The 19,209-nt window shown below is 40.0% G+C and overlaps 1 protein-coding gene across 1 annotated transcript; it reads right to left on the reverse strand.

The window, feature by feature from the left end:
* Positions 1-458: 458 nt before the first annotated feature.
* tead3a (TEA domain family member 3 a) lies at positions 459-18,603 on the reverse strand. Its single transcript, XM_070909835.1, has 15 exons — positions 18,558-18,603; positions 16,209-16,256; positions 11,820-12,083; positions 6,688-6,752; positions 6,423-6,485; positions 6,253-6,315; positions 4,947-4,958; positions 4,428-4,538; positions 4,257-4,300; positions 4,085-4,146; positions 3,862-3,995; positions 3,601-3,771; positions 2,706-2,846; positions 2,446-2,598; positions 459-2,312 (listed from the first exon to the last, which is right to left on the reverse strand). Exons 1-15 carry the CDS (start codon positions 18,601-18,603, stop codon positions 2,199-2,201), a joined length of 1,491 nt encoding a protein of 496 aa, XP_070765936.1. The 3' UTR covers positions 459-2,198.
* Between the last annotated feature and the right edge of the window lie 606 nt (positions 18,604-19,209).

Raw genomic sequence — 19,209 nt, forward strand, 5'->3', positions numbered from 1 at the left:
TTATTAGGACTTGATACCGTCTTGATAGTGGTTCCTAACCGATGGAAAACAACACTTTTTCCCCAAATAACATATTTTGAGGAATATATATTTTATAAAAGCCCTTTAGCAAATAAATAAATTGCATCAGTGTTACTTCTTGTACCAACACTGAACCAGATACAAAAGCATTGCTTCAATAAAAGCTATGATTTAGATCATAAAGTTATTTTCTTACCCTTTAATCTGATACTAAGAATATGACCAAGCATTCAATGCCAACATTCATTACTCAACAGTTTCATGCTTGAGTCTACGACGCATTTTGGTTGGTACTCGAAAGGTACTGAGGTTTGATACCCAGCCCTAATTGGGACTACGTATGGAATTTCGCTGAAGTAGAGTATTACGTTAGAAATGTGGAGGATTTTTAGATCAGCTGTGTAAATGTTACTATGAAGACTGTGAAGGCTACACGATTCTGCAAACACCATGTGATTTTATTGGTACAGCATAAAGGCACAGATTTTAATTCACTGAGCATACTTGACCAAAGGAGTGATGAGGCACAGCCAACCAGAATACACAGAAAGGAAAAAAAATAATAAAAAATGTGGCTGACCACACAGTGAATATGGTTATTTAAAACTGAACCGGTCGTCTCTTACTTTCCAAATCATTGTCACCTTCCACATGGTTAAAGATAATCCTGCCAGGAGAGGGCGTGACGGAGTCAATAAGTTTTACTATATAAAAGTAAAATGCTGGTAGCCACGTGTACCAGAAACCAAAAACATTACATACAACAAAAGGAGGAAAAAAGCAAGTGTAAGCTGGATACTTTGCTAGTGTTATCAGAAAATCTACCCCAGTGCACTGTGGGTGACCTCAGTGTGGTCTGTACCATACATCATTTTGCATACATCGAAAAAGAGACAACCGAAACACCCATCATATATGTTGTTTAGAGTAACACTTCTAGCTGTGCTGGTAAAATACAAAAAAAAGATAGTTCATCTTTACAAAAACGAGTCTATTTACCTTGTTTTGGCTGTACAGTACCATTACAAGTGTAGTGTACACATCCTATACATCAGTGCTCCTCAGGTTAAGGCTTTATGAACCAAAGCACATTCTTATCCCAACTCACGTGGAGGTAGAAATACTGCAGCAAGCCCACACAGGCGAAGTAATAACAGTATTGTGTCAATGAACCGTAAAGATTCATTCAAAATGCTGCTGACACCCGAGTGTGAACTGAATCTGAAACAAAGATGAGGTGAGCCAAACTTTAAACACCTCCTTGAGATTTGATCAAAAGATCATTCCCCTCCACACCCTGTACCACTGGAAACCTTTTAACGGCAAACACACCTAAAATGATGGCTCTCTTTACACTTGTTTCAAACATAAATACAACTTTTACGTCTTTACATGTAGTGCATTACATTCTGGGAAGAGGCACGCTCATACTTTGTCATATGATCCTTATTAAACCAACTGGAGACCATGATTCCACAATAAGCAGTGATAGAGGATACACCATTATAGGCTCTTTCAAGTCCTACCTTACAGAGATGCTACAAACTGTAGAAGAAATAGTCATTGTGGCAGAGTTACATTAACACTGATTAAATGATTTGTTTGCAAACCTATATTCAAACTCGTCTCACGTCAGTCACACCTATGACGTAAATGCATATGCTTGGAAGATTCCCTGGAAATGATAATATTCATTTGCAGTGTATCACAGACACATTCCCATTGTATATGATGTATAATATGGAACAATATCACATATTAAACTTGATTAAATATAGTTTAGCCCTTTTGCTGGTTTCTTTTTTGAGGTTTTTATCATGTTTGTCAGTGAATCAAATTTCTAAAAAAAACAAAAAACAAGCCTAATACCGGTAACGAACCATGAACAAAACACTTACTGATGATTATGCCAAGAATGATACAACTACTATAAAAATTCATTTCACTTTAGTGTTTAAGTCATGGGATATTGATGAGAAACGTGTGCAGAGTTTGCAGCGCTGGAAATGCATTAAACAAACAACAGGTGTGACTACAGTGTGACTGTTGGTCTGTTAAAAACAAGTGTGTGTTTAGAGTAGAGGAGTGGGGATTCTGTGTGTTTGAGCTGGAAATAGTGTTTATGCTGTATGTATCAAAAAGTCTGTGGAGAGTCTCTGCATGCTAGCAACGTGCTGCTAGTCGTTAACTAGTCGATAAACATGGTACTGTGCTCCGTGTTCACTTGTGGACACTTCAAACACAAAGGCGATGCACAGCAGAGTCTCCTGAGTTTCTCTGTTGGACACCACCTGGCAAGAGACAGGACAAGACGAAAATATCGTGGAGGTCAGGATTTAATAATAAAACAGATGAACAAACACCAGTCCAGAGATACAGATGTAGGAAATGACAGGAGGTGTACAGACACACATGCACACATACCTGTAGGATGGTGAAGTTCTCCAGTACGCTGTTCATCATGTATTTCTCTGGCAGGTGTTTGAGTTTATGGATGAAGTTGATCATATATTCACACATGGGCGAACGGTGGATGCGGAACACATACTTCCCTCCTTCCATCTGTGCATATTCAGTCTAAATGGGAGGAATCCACACATACACGTGACAATTAAACCACACGTTGATATGGTTTGATATGAAACCTTTTATGTGCATTAAAAAAAGGGGGTTCATCTCCTTACCTCAACCTTCTCTACCACCTGTTTGCCAAAGGAGCAGACCTTTGTTGAGACGCTGATGGTGATGTTTTCTGTTCCACTGTACTGGCTGCTCACACCATAGAACACACCAGAACCCTCCTCAATGTCACTGCTCAGGTCCGCCTGAAACGAGCACAAACAGAGGGGCCGTGAGTGTGAAAAGAGAGAGGAAAGTTGAGGAAAATCAGAGGAAGCCAATACCAAAGGCAGATACACTCACTACAAACACCCATCTGTAAGATTTGTATTCCTGCACATGTCTGGATCAGGGTTTATTCCTGTGACTTTACATCAGTAAGTCCCATTACATGCTCTAAGCAACACTAAAAGGAACTTACGGTGCATTTCTTGCTTTCTTGTTTACCAAAATATGCAGGAGAGTTTAAGGAGTTTTTGACCTCTAGTAGCACTATAGAACCGTTTTTCCATGAGTGGGTCCCCACTATTCCACTGATCAACAGGTGGAGATAACATGTCAAGATATGCTACATGTGCCAACAAAAGCAAAGAAGACCACAAGCTAGTAAACATGGATGCAAACAATGCTGGATTTATATGAAATATAAATGATAAATTAAATACTTAAAAAAGATTTGCTAATGTTATATGAAGAATTCACTCAACATGTTTGTTAGACCTCAAGATGTATTTTAATCAATCTAAGGTTTGTATCGTTAACAAGCAAATACCAATGAAGAAGTCACGTGTAAACCTGCCCCAGCCTCACATTGGCTTTGCTTCCCCCGTGTGGTACAACAGGTTATAACCTAAGACTGTGAACGGACCTACGTAATGTATAACACACAACTTAAAAGAAACTATCTAATACAATGAATGGTTATTCAGATCAGTGAGAACACTGGTTTTGTGTACTGACCCAGAACTTGACGAGGAAGAATGCGTTGTGCGGCCCTTTTTCATACAGCTCCTTCAGGCCTCCTTTCTTCTCAGAGAATTTGTCGTAAATCTGCCTCACATCTATGGACTCCAACACGGGGTCATTGTAGCCCGGGTTTGATGGTCCAATGTGTACGAAAAGGTGTTTATACTGTAGGGAAGGAAGGAGAAGTGATAAGGAAGAGAGGAGGTTTTGTCAAACTTTTATATTGTTATATTGTAATAGTCTGGATGTCTGTACCGCCTCCCGGTCTCTCTGGGTCTCCAGAAAAGCAGAGTACTCCAGTAGCCGTAGTTTTGCTGAGGCGATGGTTCTGTCTTGCCATACAGGAGCTGCTATAGCTGCGGGGCGGTGGGGAGGCAGGGGCTCATAACCTGCCAAACATTTAAACCAGGAAAACACAATTAATATAACAATAATCATTGCTAATTACTCAAATCAGCGGGTTTGCATTCACACTTACTGATGGGTGCAGGGACAGGGGCTGGTAGTGTAGTGTATGGTGGCTGTGCAAAGGGCTTGATGCTGTAAAAAAGGAAGAGTAGGAACCCAAAGATGAGCAACTGTACGAGCTTAAGCACAAGACACTAAATTTTAAAACAAACAATAGCAACTAATCTGCCAGTGATACTTACTCCTGAGAATGTCCAGGCTGTCCTGGCATAGGGCCGGGCCAAAACTAAACAAAGAGCGAGGAAAACAGGGCAGATAGTATTACTCAGACTTTTACCCAGAAGGTAGAAGTGTGTGTGTGTGTGTGTGTGTGTGTGTGTGTGTGTGTGTGTGTGTGTGTGTGTGTGTCTCACTCTGACTGGTGGAGGGAACGGAGTCTGGGCTTTCATTACACTAGCAGACACAATCTGAGCTGATGAAAGGTTGGCTACTGTCTGCAGTGCCTTGTCTTTGGATACCTGGTCCTGAAGGAGAAAGACAAAGTGTTACACAATAATAATTCTCCATCTCGAAAAATCCAGTAAAATGTAGGTTAACGCTCCAGAGTCAGCCAACCCTCAAGGCCAGTTTAGACAGCAAGCCAGCCAACATATTATACAGTACTTCAGCATGATGCAGTAACTATGAGGGAAGACAGGACAGAATGCAAAGCAGATATGGGAGGGGGATGCCAAAGCAGGAGGCGCACCAAGCTAGCAGGCTAGGAGAGCTAACTGGAGCCATCACCAGTATTTAACTAAAGCCACTAAAAACAAAAGAGTAATGAGCAGGATTTTTGAGTCTGGCAGTAGAACTGCATTGCAGCAATGTGATGCCAACCACAAAGCACAAAGCCTGAAGCACAAAACTTTAGTTGTATAACCAAAACTTACCAAGTTCATGGCCTATGGCAAAGAAGACACATTATTAATTAACTTCAGTACATTCAAAACAACAGCAGGTCACAGATTCACTGTTCGGCAATGTGGAAAAACACCTCGCTCACCACATACAACTCTTTAAAGAGACTACACCCCGAACCTTGTCAAACACACACACACACACACACACACACACACACACACACACTAAGATAGAAAAAAATTTATCTTACATTGACATGACAAGCTACGTCCTATTAAGCTAAGTGCTGACATTTATACCAGGAAATATACTGGCCTGGAAATCTGAACAAGTTACACTCTCCAAATGTGTATTAGAGAGCAGCAAGTTAAATGCCTTTGGTGCAAAATGATGTCACAAAGAACCTTTATTACAGGACATGGTAAAACCACAAGAAAACTGCTTAAACAGAAAAGACATAAAGGACTGAGGGAAATGTCTTAGAGCGAGAACGTGGAGGTCAGAAGTGATTTAAAAAGAGAAAACTGAAATTCGTCATATGTGCACAAGGATGAGGGGCACATTAAAAAGCTCCCTGCATGTCTGTGTGTATGCAAACATTCGTGTTAATTACTACAGCCATGCACATGCTTAGGTCAACCAAATTGGCTACTGAATCTCATGCAATTATCTGTCCAAAGCCACAAGCCTCTTGAACTAAGTAAACGGATAAACATTACTGCCATGCATTATAACAATAGCCTCTTCCCCAAATTGAAAACTTCTGACTTTCACACTGTAAAACTTAAATAGTAAACAAAATATAACGAGTTTGCAAAACCTGCGCCTGCCATGCCACGTTCCCACAGCCATTAACAACTACTATCTCAGTGCCCTAATGATGGTATTATAATCACGTCCCTAACTATTTGTAAGCTGGGTTTTCATAAAGGTGTTCCAGTGGACCTACTTTAGATGACTATGTAGGAATCCTGGCATCACCACAACACTAAAAGTCATGCTTTATTATTTAAGTTTGTCTACTATTAATGAAAACAAAATGTCCTTCTCTGACTTGTTCCATGCCGCCTTGGCAGTGAAAACGTTCAACTAGCCAAAGTTGACCAGTTACAGTTCTTGACATGTAGTTGCATTTTTGAGGAGGTGCACGTCAACTATAGCAGAACTCCCAATGTACGTATGGAGCCTCCTCTAGTATGTACAGTGAGACTCCAACAGAGAAGCATAAATCTGTCATAAGCTCTGACAAAGACATCTATGGTGATTTGATGGGTTAAGTTGGATTTGGGCCACATGCACAGCGAAGCAGCTAGCATGGTCAGTGAGCGTGTGTACCTTGAGCTTAGACTGAATCTCACGTGACTTTCTCTTGGCCAAGACTTGCAGGTGACTAGAGACCTGACAAAAGACAGGATGAAGGAAAGAGGATGGGAGGAAAAAGGAAAGGAAAAGAAGAGGGGATGTGACTACAGAGGGAAGGGAGAGTCGATTCAGTGGGCACCCACCTTGATGCTGGTCTGGTATTCTCGTACCCTCTTACGTGCCAGAACCTGAATGTGACTAGACACCTATTGGGCCAGGGTTACCCCCATGAAAAAAACACACATTTACAGGTTGATTTTGCCATTTTAAATAGCCATGGTGTATTAATAATCACTTTAACAAGGTGAATGGGTAAATTACAACAAATTAGAAAACATGTCAGGAAGTAATCCTATTACATTAAACATTGATGTAAATACTGTTGTCTTCAATTACATCTGTGCATACCTGTTTGCGTGTGCGCGTCTTCCCTGTTCGTAGCTTGATATAGCGAGCGATCAGCTCATTTCGACCTAGAATTGAGAAAGTAATAGATACCATTATTAAAATTTTCCATACACAATAACTGGAAAAGGAGCAGTTGTAAAACGGCAAATATATTTTTTGAGTGTCAGAAATGAAAAATGAAATGATGTTGATGTATGGCGTTGGCATGCATCCAGAGCCACTCAAATAAATGTCAAAAGGTTTTATTAAACACTGGTGCAACTAATCTCAAAACAATTATGAACCTAAAAGGCAATGATGACGGGAGTGGGTGCTCCAATACATTAACATTAAGCCAAACTTAATCAGTATTTGATCTCAAGTCTCTATTTTGGTTTGTATCTTACAACATTAATCTTCTTAAGTACAATCATAACACAGCATGAGTCCTTCATGTTTTTCAGCCTAGGGGTCACAGTGACATTGAGGATTTCAACTGGTCAAAAGTATGCTTAGGTTGTACCGATGTGGATCCTTTTTCCATTACCAGACTGCATTTGAAATAATGCCAGCATAATATGAAAGTTTAATGCGACTGCACTTTTAGTGTGCGATGTGAGAAGATGGTGAGGCTCTTGTAAGTCTACTGCACCGCCCCCCCACACACATAATTACATGGACTGTCAAGCTTTCAATTTCTGTGGCTGTATGATATTCTCATTAAGGACATTGTGTGTTCATTTAGAGTCAGATTTGGATTTGCTTGATGGCTGAGCTCCACAGGAGATGGACAAGAGGTGGGAATATAGTTAAGCTTCCAAAATGCGGTCACTACAGACTGCATGGTCAGCTCTTTCTTTCTCTGCCTCCCCTACTTTCCAACCCACACCTGATGATCTGCTTGCCTCCAATCGTCACTGGTGAGCAACTCCCTATTCACTCTGCTGTGTTATCAAAATTAGAGAGACACTAAAGAGAGGTCAAAGACAAATTGAGCCTCACAGACTAATTCCATGGCTGGAATCATTTAAAATCACATTTACACATGCACTAACATCATCAACATCACCATCCCTCTTTCTGGGAAGTGGAGTGATGCTATAGGGACTCAGGCTGACTCACATCAGCTCTGTGAAGTTACCAGAATTCCCCAAAATCAACAGAAGGGGCTGACTCAGACCCAGCAGTCTGCTCCAATTCCCAAAACAGGACACATGCACTTTGCTGCAGCCTACTGCTGCTCCACAAAAGGCCAAACGCTTTTTCATCAGGAGTCAACTCATGTTCATGTTTGTAGTGTGTGTGTGATTTACATATTGGCGCAAGAACATATAGCACATTGGAAGATGAGATAGGAAACATGGCAATACATTACAAGTTGAAGTTCCTTTGCAAGTAACTCTGTTTGTCTAAAAATCATGTCATTTCATGTAAATTTATCTTTCCCTTTCTCCCCTCTTCTGCCACATAATTCAAGCGTTTACTCATTTGCTTCCAAGTGAAAATTAGAGATGAGATTTTCATCAAAAAAGAGACAGAGATAAAGAGAGGCAGACTTCACAAACAGAGAGAGAGCCAGCGAGATAGCAAAACTAAACAAACTCGAATTCAACTTGGTCATTATTTCAATGGAGTTACATAATTAAAAATAGTCAGTGTGACACAGCAGCAAGACGTCTTGCATATATCAAGCATATTTCACTTAGGACCAGTGGAGCATGACCCTCTCACGGTAGGGTGTGAAGAGGCCCTGTCAAATATGTATTTGACTGAATGAGTCTTTCACCCGACTTGAGTTAGTCCCAGCTTTAAATGGGCACCCGTCCCAAAGGAATTCAACCACATTCCCAAAAATATTTTATTTAGTAAGCCTTAAACTTTCAATCACAAACTTAAGAACCAAAAGCTATTGATCAAATTTCTTTGGACTTAAAAATGCTCTTAAATTAAAGATAGCTCCAGTGGAGTAGAGTAGATCGTAGATGGCTGCAGCACAGAAACAGAGGTGAACACACACTTCTGAGACATGTTTTGAAGGAATTGTACACAAGATCATTGATCATGATGAATAAAATGTTAGCTGAAGCAATATGAATAATTCAGAATGACTTTTTGTTTGTTTCCATTACAACCAATTTTCAGTTATCTAATCACTATTTGTATATTTACTAATATATTAGATTGTTGTTCATTTCACCTTAGCTAACTGCTACTGAAGATGTAAAGATTTCACAAAAACATTTGTTTTGGCAGAAAAACATATCCCTCCAAAATGCAATGATTAAAAAAAAAAAAGAAAAAAAGAAAAGAATAAACAACATGTGGGAAAAATCCTTGTCTCCGATTGGGTCTTCCGCTGTGAGTATATAATGTGACATCACATGAGAACTACTCTTGAATGTTACTCTTATACTTTAATGCAAGTAGCAGTAAGTTGCTTGATAAATGTGTCTTATTCTTCACACTCAGAGTATAACTTTTTACTCTTAAGTTGGCTCTCTAGAGCATTCTTAAGTGTCATTTTTAGAAGTTTATTAAATACAGTTAATTGAAAAAAAGGTGGATACAACATCAAGAACAGCTATACAATCTACTGCAATCCACCAAAATAGGCCAGCACCAAATATGACCTTTCTGAACCTTGCAGTGTTTAGTATTTCTTGAGACTAGGTCGTAATTGAGGATGTTTTGAACTGCATTACATTTTAAAATGTTTATTGCATCCCACCTATGCAAAAAGGGGACAAAAACTCACGGATTCCTTACAATATGAAGCAATCAAATACATAACCACCACAAAGTATTAGGTGGAAAATTACCCAAGTGTTAGAACAACACGCTCTCAACAAACTATTACCAACATGATACTAAAATATCATCATGAAAACAAGTAGCCTCTGTTTTATCTGCGTCACCCTGTGAGTGCAAGAGCAAGTGATCTGTCTGCTGATCATCCTTATTTGGGAATACATGCTTGACACCATAATCCAGGTTGACACCATGGTAGTAACATATGACTGAGAGCAGAGACAGCACAGACACTGGAGCTCAATTACGACTGGCCTAGTTTAGCGGGAGGAGGTAAATACTCTGATGCACTGAGGTAAAACTGATATTTTCTAAGTAGAGTCTGGGATTTTGCATATTATAAAATTCTTATATTTAGTTCAAATGTAATATTTTTCTGGTTTTCATAGCTGTTTCGAATTTGAATGAAACAAGCACTAAATGATTCTAACTGCTTGATTGTGATATCTGTATTTATCCACATGAGCAACTTTCAGACTTTCTGCCAATTTTACCAGTTGACTTCATGTCTGAAAAGGACTTCAATTTGTTAATCTGTAAAAGACGCACTGGCAATCTGCCAATGTAATGTATCATTTCTGTAACATGTTTTACGCAGCTTAAGTGTGATTAAAGCAGTCACACTACTAATGTGCACACACAAGATTAAAAAGTACATTTATAGGATGCAGTAATTCAAAACGTTATACTCCCCTTGATGACTAAATGTAGGGTTGGATTCATTTAAGAAAATGTGATCATAGTGTATGCTATGGGTGGCAAATATGATGTTAGATGTTAATAATAACAATAATAATAAGTAGTAGTGTTCTTTCGTCACCTGTTTTTATTTTGTTAATTCTATAACCTGTAAAATAAACTGATACTTTTTGTATTTATTTATAATATAAATTAGAATCGAAATAATACATAATTTAAGTATGATTTCACAAATCAAAACCAATAAAAAGTTTCTTACAGTTTTGTATTAAAAGGCAGTAACTCAAAAGTCTTTCCTGTTCTTTCGCATGGGATCATATATCCCGTTTTCCTCCCAACGCACACTCATACATACACAAATGCATGACACAGGCTGCTGCAGGAGGGAATGTGAAACCCCCCCCCCCTAAACCACCACCACCAAAAAAAAGAAAAGAAAGAAAAAAATGCTAGGAATGTTGGGTGCCAGCCAAAGCCTTCAATAAGGTAGAAAGAAACTCAAAAATAAATCAAAGCTCTACTCGCAGGCAACATCCCGAAAAATGAACACTACAACACTGTTTTTTCAGTCCCATAGATCAATATGAACTAGTCTTTAAGTAATTAGTGCCTGGGGAAAATGAGCAATCACGCAAATTCTTCATATGCTAACCCTAACCTGACCTGAAATGTCTATCCTTTGACCCCGTCAGTGCTGGCTGCCCTTTGACCTCAAAGCTAAATAGTCCACTCTCAAAATACCTGCAAGCAGATCACCTGGGCACAAACCATGAGGTCTTTACAAGGCCGATCAGTAACCCACTGGGTTCATGTACATGCAGCGGATCACTACTGGCCTTTGTGGAGGTTCCTTGGAATAAAGTTTCATCATTCCGTAAAAGGTCTTTTTACTAATTAGTTATTTTTACTAATCAGTGTCACTGTACAGCTTGCAGACAGGGACGCCACTAACCACAAAAGCCTCACACAAGTACAATTTAAAACTGTTATCGAAACCCATTATTGAAGAGAAACATGACAAATGAAAAACAATAACAAAATCGAAATGTAAATCATCCATGGCTTTACAGTGCTACTTCACAATTAAAAATTCGTTGTAATTAAGTGTAAACAATGTTTTGCGTACAATGCTTTACATGCCATAGATTACCTTGAAAATCTCTTTCCCTTAAGACACAGCGGCAAAGGTTTATATATTGTAATTTCACTGTGAGCCAGACATCACTATAAACAAAACTACAAGCAGTAAAATAGGTAATTCCCGCAAGCTGAATGCAGTGCAATGGCAAATTATATTGGGTATTTTCACTTCCAAGTATGTGCTTTAGATAGATTAAATTGGACTGATGCTCCAGTACTATATGTGCATTTGCAGAGCGGTGTCCTGCAGAGACACTGTGCCCAACAATCTGTACAGTAAACCTTGTGAAAATCTTGCTTTTATTACTAGAAAAAAAGCTTTAAATATAATGTTCTTAAAATTGATCTATGACAGAAAATGTTTGGTCAAAACCCTTCCCAAGCAGGGTAGAGTGATATTGGCCTCTGAATTTGATATGAAAGAAAAAAAACTGGCCGAGGGAAGAGATGGATAGGATAGCTGGACGACAATCATTTTGTTAGGACAGAAATTTGTTGTTCCTCACCATACATCTTCCCCTCGTCTGAGAGTATGATCTTCCTCCTGCCGCAGGGAGGGTAGATGGCCAGAGCTTCCTGAAAGCTCTGCTCAATGTCTGGACTCCATACTCCCTCAGGGTCGCCGTCCAGTCCACGGTCCGGCCCGTCTCCCAGTCCTTCTCCATCGCCACCCTCCTCCTGCGCCCCGTCAGGGCTGCCACGGCAACTCCACTCCGACGCAATGATGACGGCTCCGGCCACAACACACCTAGAAAACACAGGACAAGACATGTTTAAGAATTAAATTGCTAAGCCCCGCCCTCTTAGTTACTGTTGTTACACCTGTCAAACTTTCATTCTCGCATAGCATGCAGTTTACAATAACTGGCTCCTTGATTTCATACAGAGCTAGACAAAAGCAGACTTCTCATTACGCAAGCAGCTTTAATCAGCTGTAGCTAGGTGCCTAATAAAGCTAACGTTAGTTCCATGCGTTGGTTGAAAACTCTCTGGCTGACTGTTTTAATGTCTCCAACTGACTCGTTTCAAAACAAGAACCAAGCATCAAAAAGAAATAGAAACACTGCAAATGGCAATGATTGTCCTGAACCCAGTTTTCAGGACGGCTTCTCTTCCACATTAAAAAAGCATTACACCAAAATATCTGCCACTATGTGAGAGCAGAGAGCAGTATTTGTTTTGACAGCTGATAAATTTAGCAAAAAAAAGGCATCGCAATCAGCGAGGTTTAAAGAAATTAATGCAGCCGTCTCCTGGATGTTTTGACAACACACTGCAGCTTTAAATAATCTATTCAAGCAACATATACAAACCATAAAGTGTATAGTCTGTGTACACGTAATAATAAACAGTAGACATTTATGTGGTTAGAGACAATTTCTGTATTTTCAACTCAGAAACAGCTGGAACTCACCAGCACACACCACTGCCCACAAAAATAGCCTGGAAATCTATTTTGTTTCTTAAATTTGCTTAAATATGAACACCTTACATCTGATTCTGAACCCCCACCCCCTCACTCTTTCGTTGCTATCCAGATGAAAATCTCTTGATCTTAAACCAGATAGGCATTGCAAGCATTTTGTAAGTAGCATATATAAAAATACAGTTAGTCCGTTCTCAATCTAAAACTCCTATCTGACTGGACATATTTTAAAATGTTATTTTAGTGGAGGAACAGGCAGAGCATAGGAGGGTGTCAAAGCAGCCTTGACTGATTTATTAGCACTGAACTGCATGTGATAAAGTTAAAAAAGGCAGTTTAATATAAAAATACAACCAAAAAAAAAAAAATCAAGGCAATGGAGGCTTGAGTATTAGAGCCTAACACTCCGGTGTCTGAGTCTAATGTGCCACTGGACAGAGGGAAGTCAACCAACAACTCCGTTCCATAGAGCTTCAACAGTCTGTCAGTTAATCCAGTAGTCGATTTATAAACAAGTCAAATGGCAGAAAATTCATCTGTAACTATTCTGATGATCAATAAGTCTTTTCACTCAAGATTTGCCGTTTTTCTTTCTCATATATAACAATGAATTGAATATCTTTGGGTTTTGGATTGATGGTCGGATGAAACAAGGAATTTGAAGATGCCACCTTAAGTTCTGGGATATTAGCATGGCCAGTTTTCACTATTTTAAGGCATTTTATAGACAACACAGTTAATTTAGAAATGAATGAGCAGATTAATCGATAATGAAAATAATCATTAGTTGCAGCCCTAGTACATAACCATGCAAATTACATATAATTACGGAAAATGTATATACACTTAATTTCATGGGCATTATGTTGAATCTTTACAAGAGGGCCTTACTATTATCACTTTTAGTGGTGCTGACAACTCAGAAATGCAAATATATGTAAAGTTAAATCTGTGAGTTTTATGAATGAGGCCCAACAACAGGCAGGTCAAGAAGATCAAGAGTGGCCCTGCACTTTGTCTTGCTTATCTACATCACACACATTGTGACGGATGGACAGGATCAGGATTAACTCTGCGCCTGCCGAGAATGGTGACAGGTTTCTTGGCCTCCAAATGTCTCCACACTAAGAGCGAGATCAGATTCATCTGAAGCTGTTAACAGCTTCCTTGGGAACAGGGTGTATTAATAGTCCTGGCATTCAGGGTTAAAGACTTGATGAGAAAAATGGCAAAACATTAAGAGCTTGCAAATGTATAAAAACACAGGCCAAGGTCAATGAAGACTTGACCAGTCGGGCTAGTGATTAAGGTTATACAAGTGGATGGAAGAAGATATTTGACAAATTGACCATAGTTAGTGATGGTGAGACCAGTTATTAATTTTCCTTAGCTAATCATCCTATGGAAACTAGTTTTAAAGGCAGAACTTGCACCATATGAACTCCCCAGAAGCCTCCAACTTTGCCTGCATAGGACACATGAGGAAATTACACATTCTTTTGTTATTGTTGAGGATGCTCCAAGTCCCCTCAAACACAGACACACATATGCAACATGAATGCTGCCCGGTGTGTAATGTTTTCCAGAGTGTGGCGGACATGGTCCCTGCCACAGAAGAACCACAGAGGATCAGTGTGGTCGCAGAGCTTCCCCTGCTGTGGTGGGGCTTATTGGACACACTCTTGCACAGGGCCTTCCCAGATTCAATCACTGCTAACGGGACTGTGCTGTTGCCATAGAGATCAGACGGGCCCCAGAGAGCAAAGCCTAAAAGAACATTGTGATATTCGAGGGGAGGAGATGTGACGGTCTTCAAAGTTTTACTGTGCGAGAAGTCGGCAACTGGGAAGATTTTTGATCGTCTTGACTGGATCTGATTAACCTTAATGTTCTGTTTGAGGTCCTGGAGACCGACAGACCTTTGTAACAGCTTCTGTATCACATTATCATCTTCAGAAATGTAGAATTTGTGGCCAGAAAGTGTATATCAAGACTAAGTGCAAGGTTACTGCTGAGCCATTTGGCTAAGAATTGGGAAGTCATGAACCTGATGCATCACAGCCACAGCAGTGAATGCATGCAAAGTTGGGGCATTATGCACTGATGGCATACACCCCGGCCCTGCCAGTTTCAATATAGCTCCCAGTGGCCAAAAGGTCAGGTGTTTAGTGCAGTGAGGAGCATTGAGCTAAATAAAGCTATGAGCTCAGCAAACACTGACAAGACACATGCACATTAGGGGCTGCCTTCTGCTCCAATGGGAACAGCAGTGACATTATGATTAACCAAGCTAGATTTCATCACAGTACTTTCAGATTTACATGGCCACCTCAGCTGACTACTACTACTACCACCATCACCACCACTACTACTACTACTACTACTACCTTTGTAGATTGTAGACAGTAAATCGATCAGGCTTTAAGCACGTCAATGATAAGTAAAAGGTCACATCTTACAACAATAATTCAGTCAGGACAGTTGTGCTGGAGACTAAAAAAAGGTGTGACCCCCCCCCCCCCCCCCATTCCTCTGACTTCTGTTGAACCCGTAAGACCAGTCTCACACGTTGGTGACACTTTCAAAATAACAAGAAATGAATCCCATCTGCGAGCATGTAGAGGGAAAAAAAGTGAAATCACGTTCAACGGTTGGAAGCCGTTTAGCCAACTGTGAGTTGGCATAAAATCTGCCTTTGATCCAAAGTGGGGGGGAAAACGTACACGTAACCGGGCCAAGCAGTTGTTAAAACATCGTACAAACACTTTAAAGTGTAAGGAGAAATGTTATTTTCTATATTTCAGTGGATGAGCTACGGTCAAGTCACTGGTAACACACTCGAGCTGGCATGCTAGTTGGTTAGCTTGCGGGCTAATAATACCTCAACAAACTCCAAACTAAGTCCGAGAGACGCCGAAAAAGTGACTGCAATTACAGCACGGGGGGGCGAGTAAATAAAAGAGCAACTCCTTGCTAAACACACACGGTTCTGAATCAGCAAAGCGGCAGCGGGAAAATGCGAGATATGTCAAATATCCCAAAACTTCAAGCACACACGAAGCGAAGCAGCTGCTGCAGCATGAAAGTTGCAGCACACAACAAAGAACTATCTGAGAGCGCACTCACCTCACAATGGCTTTCCTGCCCCGCTGCTACAGGCACACACTCCTCTCCTGACACTTTTTTTATCGGTCTCTACAGCAGATTTGCTTTCCGAATCGCGAGTATTTCCTCGTCAAAAAAAAATAGTCGTGTTTGACAGAAAAAAAAGGCGGAATGCCAAGTATGAGTTTGGTATGAAATCAACGCGCGGAGGACAACGCACAGAGGCGTGGCGTCGAAACACGCGCACACGCAAAAGTTTTGTGGGTCCCAGTGCAAACTCCTCCCACGACAGCAGACTCCTGGTGGGAGAAGAAAAAGGCATAGGGAGAAGTGGCGGTGTAGATGTTATTGTTCCCTTTCACAAAATACAGCCTAGATACTGTGGCTTTAGAGCTTAGGGTGATTTCTGCTCCTGTAACATGTCATGTTTGAGTGATTTTAATGATTCCCCCTGATATTCAGCTTTTACTGTATACATATATGCACTGACAGTGTCTCTCTGACTGTGGTGGAAGAAGTATTCAGATCCTTAGTCTAAAAAAATACTTCATTAGGCTACAAGTTTTGCATTTAAATGCCACTTACAATAATATTATCAGCATCATCACAAAATGTAGGTAGCCTCTCAAAAGTAAAAGTATAATTTCATATTTTCACTTATTAATGTTGTGTTTTGTTAATGTGTGGCCAATTTTAGGTACTTTATGCACCACTGGGGAGTTTAATAATAATGCACTTGCTTTGCTTTCACAAGCTGAAAAGGTTGGGAACCGGGAACCACTGCGACAGGTGAATCCAGCACCTATAACCAACTGTGAACTGGGGGGGTTAAAAGGGGCCCAGCAACTCATTTGTTGGCCAAGGCAAAGGTAAAGTCCTTTTGCATGTCTTCTGTATTTTGGTGACATCAAGGTGCGCGCACATTCACACACATTCACAACTGCATTTAAAGCCCAACAAATATCCCATTCAGGTTTAATATAAATATCAAATGAAAATAATTCAAAAAGGAATTTTTATTACAGTCAACAATGACTTACATAGTACGCACAGTAGGCCTGGATGGGTTACTTAAGATATTCATGCTGTCTTTTTTCATATGACTAATATCAGTCCATGAATCTTACACAGCTGTCATTTTTCTTACGTTTTCTAAATTGTATTTTATTCAATATACCAATAAAAATATACGTAAAAGCTTTCTTTGTTGTGGGAAACGTCAGGAACCGTCATGGGAGACATGATCTGGTGACTGAACATCTCCAGTGAACTTTATTGCTGGTAACTCGTGTACATGACTGACACACTTCACTCTGTAGGACGACACCACAGCATTACAACATACATACTGCTAGGTGACATCGTACATTAGTATTAGACTGCAGCACTGTATACTATTGTCTATGTTGTGGCTATACATCCACAGCAGGAAGCACTTAACGATAAATTGCAGTCACAATAATTCATGGTCATTAACCCAAGTGTTTATTCAAGTATTCTGTACTAATTATATATTCACATCCTTCATGTAAGAAGAAACATCTATTGTTTATGTTGATTTGCTTGATTTGTTTCCTCCTATGCTGTCACGTATTACACAACATTGTGAAATCGTAGTGATGTGCTGGGACACGGGGGAAAGAGGGCTGTTAAAGCTGCTCAGGGATCCAAATAGGCTTGGGTGAGGCCTGGTTAATGATTTACACCACCTACAGTATTACTCACCCACACTGACAAGGTGAGAGTAATTAGAGGAGAAGCCCCCCCTGCTTGTGCAGTCGACACCTAACAGTGATTCTATTGTAAAAGGAGATGTCAATGGTCTCTGAACGAAATGTCACGAGACTGACAAAGAGACTTAAACCCTCTTATTCTCAACATGCCCCTCAGCTGCTGACAATAAGCTCCAGTTTACTGGTACAGATTAAAGGCTGATATCTGATCTGGAATCCTGCAAGACTCTGAATTACACCAATTTTCCACAGTTGGAGTCAGATCACCACTGGTCAGTCAGGTTTGACGCAACTCTCAACATTGTCACCGCCATATTTTTAAGACTTGCTTGCCCCACCTGCACTTACTTGGGTTCTTTAACGCTGTGAATTAATTGATTGAAATGTGATTTGGTATAAAAGTGACAGGACAAGACTGAAAAAGGACAAGACTGAGTGACAAAAGTCATAGGATTGGTTGGGAACTGAAGAAGAACAGGACCAGGCATTACATGGGGAAAGATGTCACCCCTTGACATCCTATTGGGCTGGTGTTGTCCCTGCATATGGCCACTGGAGGGCAGTATTACCATAGCCATGGGCATTTCAGAGGCCATAGTTGACATGGCACAGGATTGAAGACATGAGTGGGTGACATTTACAGCCAACAAACAAGCTTTTTTGTCAGTGATTTGTTTTGGTTTTACTGGTCCTGTGAGTTTATGAAAGCTGCTCATAAACACAAAGGACCATTTCATCTTTTAGATGGTTTAAGATGAATGACGTAGCCAAAACTTTAATGTTAAAAAAACTACATTTATATTTGGAACAACTCAATCTGATCAAGATCATTTACGCTGATAATATTGACTCACTCATGTGTATGGACTGGTGGTGATGGACAAGAGTGCCTCAGAGTGAAATATACAGCAGATTGCCAAACGTCAGCTGGATTTCCCTGGTTTCTTTTTTGACATGTACAAACATGTCTATATCTCTACCTGCCTTTACAAAGTTCTTTCCCTTCCCCAGTGAGGTCTGCGGCATCAGTGGAGATCAGGTAGCTCATTTTCTTTCTCAGCTTCAACGACTGAAAGGAGAAAAAAAAGGAATTTTTAAATTCAAGACTTGTCAGAAATAATGGCTACAATACATCTTGGCATTGGCATGAATTTTAAAGAGGTCAACTCCCTTCTTTTTTTTCATCATTGTCCTGTTCAAATATAGAAAGCACATGGGAAGTAAGATTCAAATCTATCTCTCTTATCCTTCAATACTTTCCACCTCTGTCTCACTCACTCAGGAAATGGCTGGAGGGCAAACTCTTCAGGATTATTAATTTCAGTCTCCAAAGGGGTTAGGCTGCTCTTCATACTGGAAAAAAGAAAAGGAAATTGAATGGCCATTCCAGTCCCTCCCTCCTATCTTCATTCCTTTTTTTCCTTTCCCACTTCTGTGTTGTCGTCATCCCCTGTGCCTGACTTTATATTGATATTTGACACTTAAATCATTTAGTAACATTGATATAATACAACAGAATCAGGGTTATGTATTGTACAAACACACACACTAACGCATACAACTGCACTCACTTGCAGTGGAAAGAGAATATCTAACTATTTAATCTTAACCCAGTACCTCCTGATAGTTTAC

This window comes from Enoplosus armatus, chromosome 8, assembly GCF_043641665.1.
Source record: "Enoplosus armatus isolate fEnoArm2 chromosome 8, fEnoArm2.hap1, whole genome shotgun sequence".
NCBI lineage: Eukaryota > Metazoa > Chordata > Actinopteri > Centrarchiformes > Enoplosidae > Enoplosus > Enoplosus armatus.

Bases quoted from the DNA above. Each gene is read 5' to 3' on its own strand.
- tead3a (XM_070909835.1), bottom strand. From the start codon at position 18,603: ATGCCGCAGACCTCACTGGGGAAGGGAAAGAACTTTGTAAAGGCAG. The intron at 4,301-4,427 runs GTGAGACACACA...CTCTTTGTTTAG, and splicing joins CGTTCCCTCCACCAGTCAGA to TTTTGGCCCGGCCCTATGCC. The intron at 3,772-3,861 runs GTACAGACATCC...CCTTCCCTACAG, and splicing joins CCCAGAGAGACCGGGAGGCG to TATAAACACCTTTTCGTACA.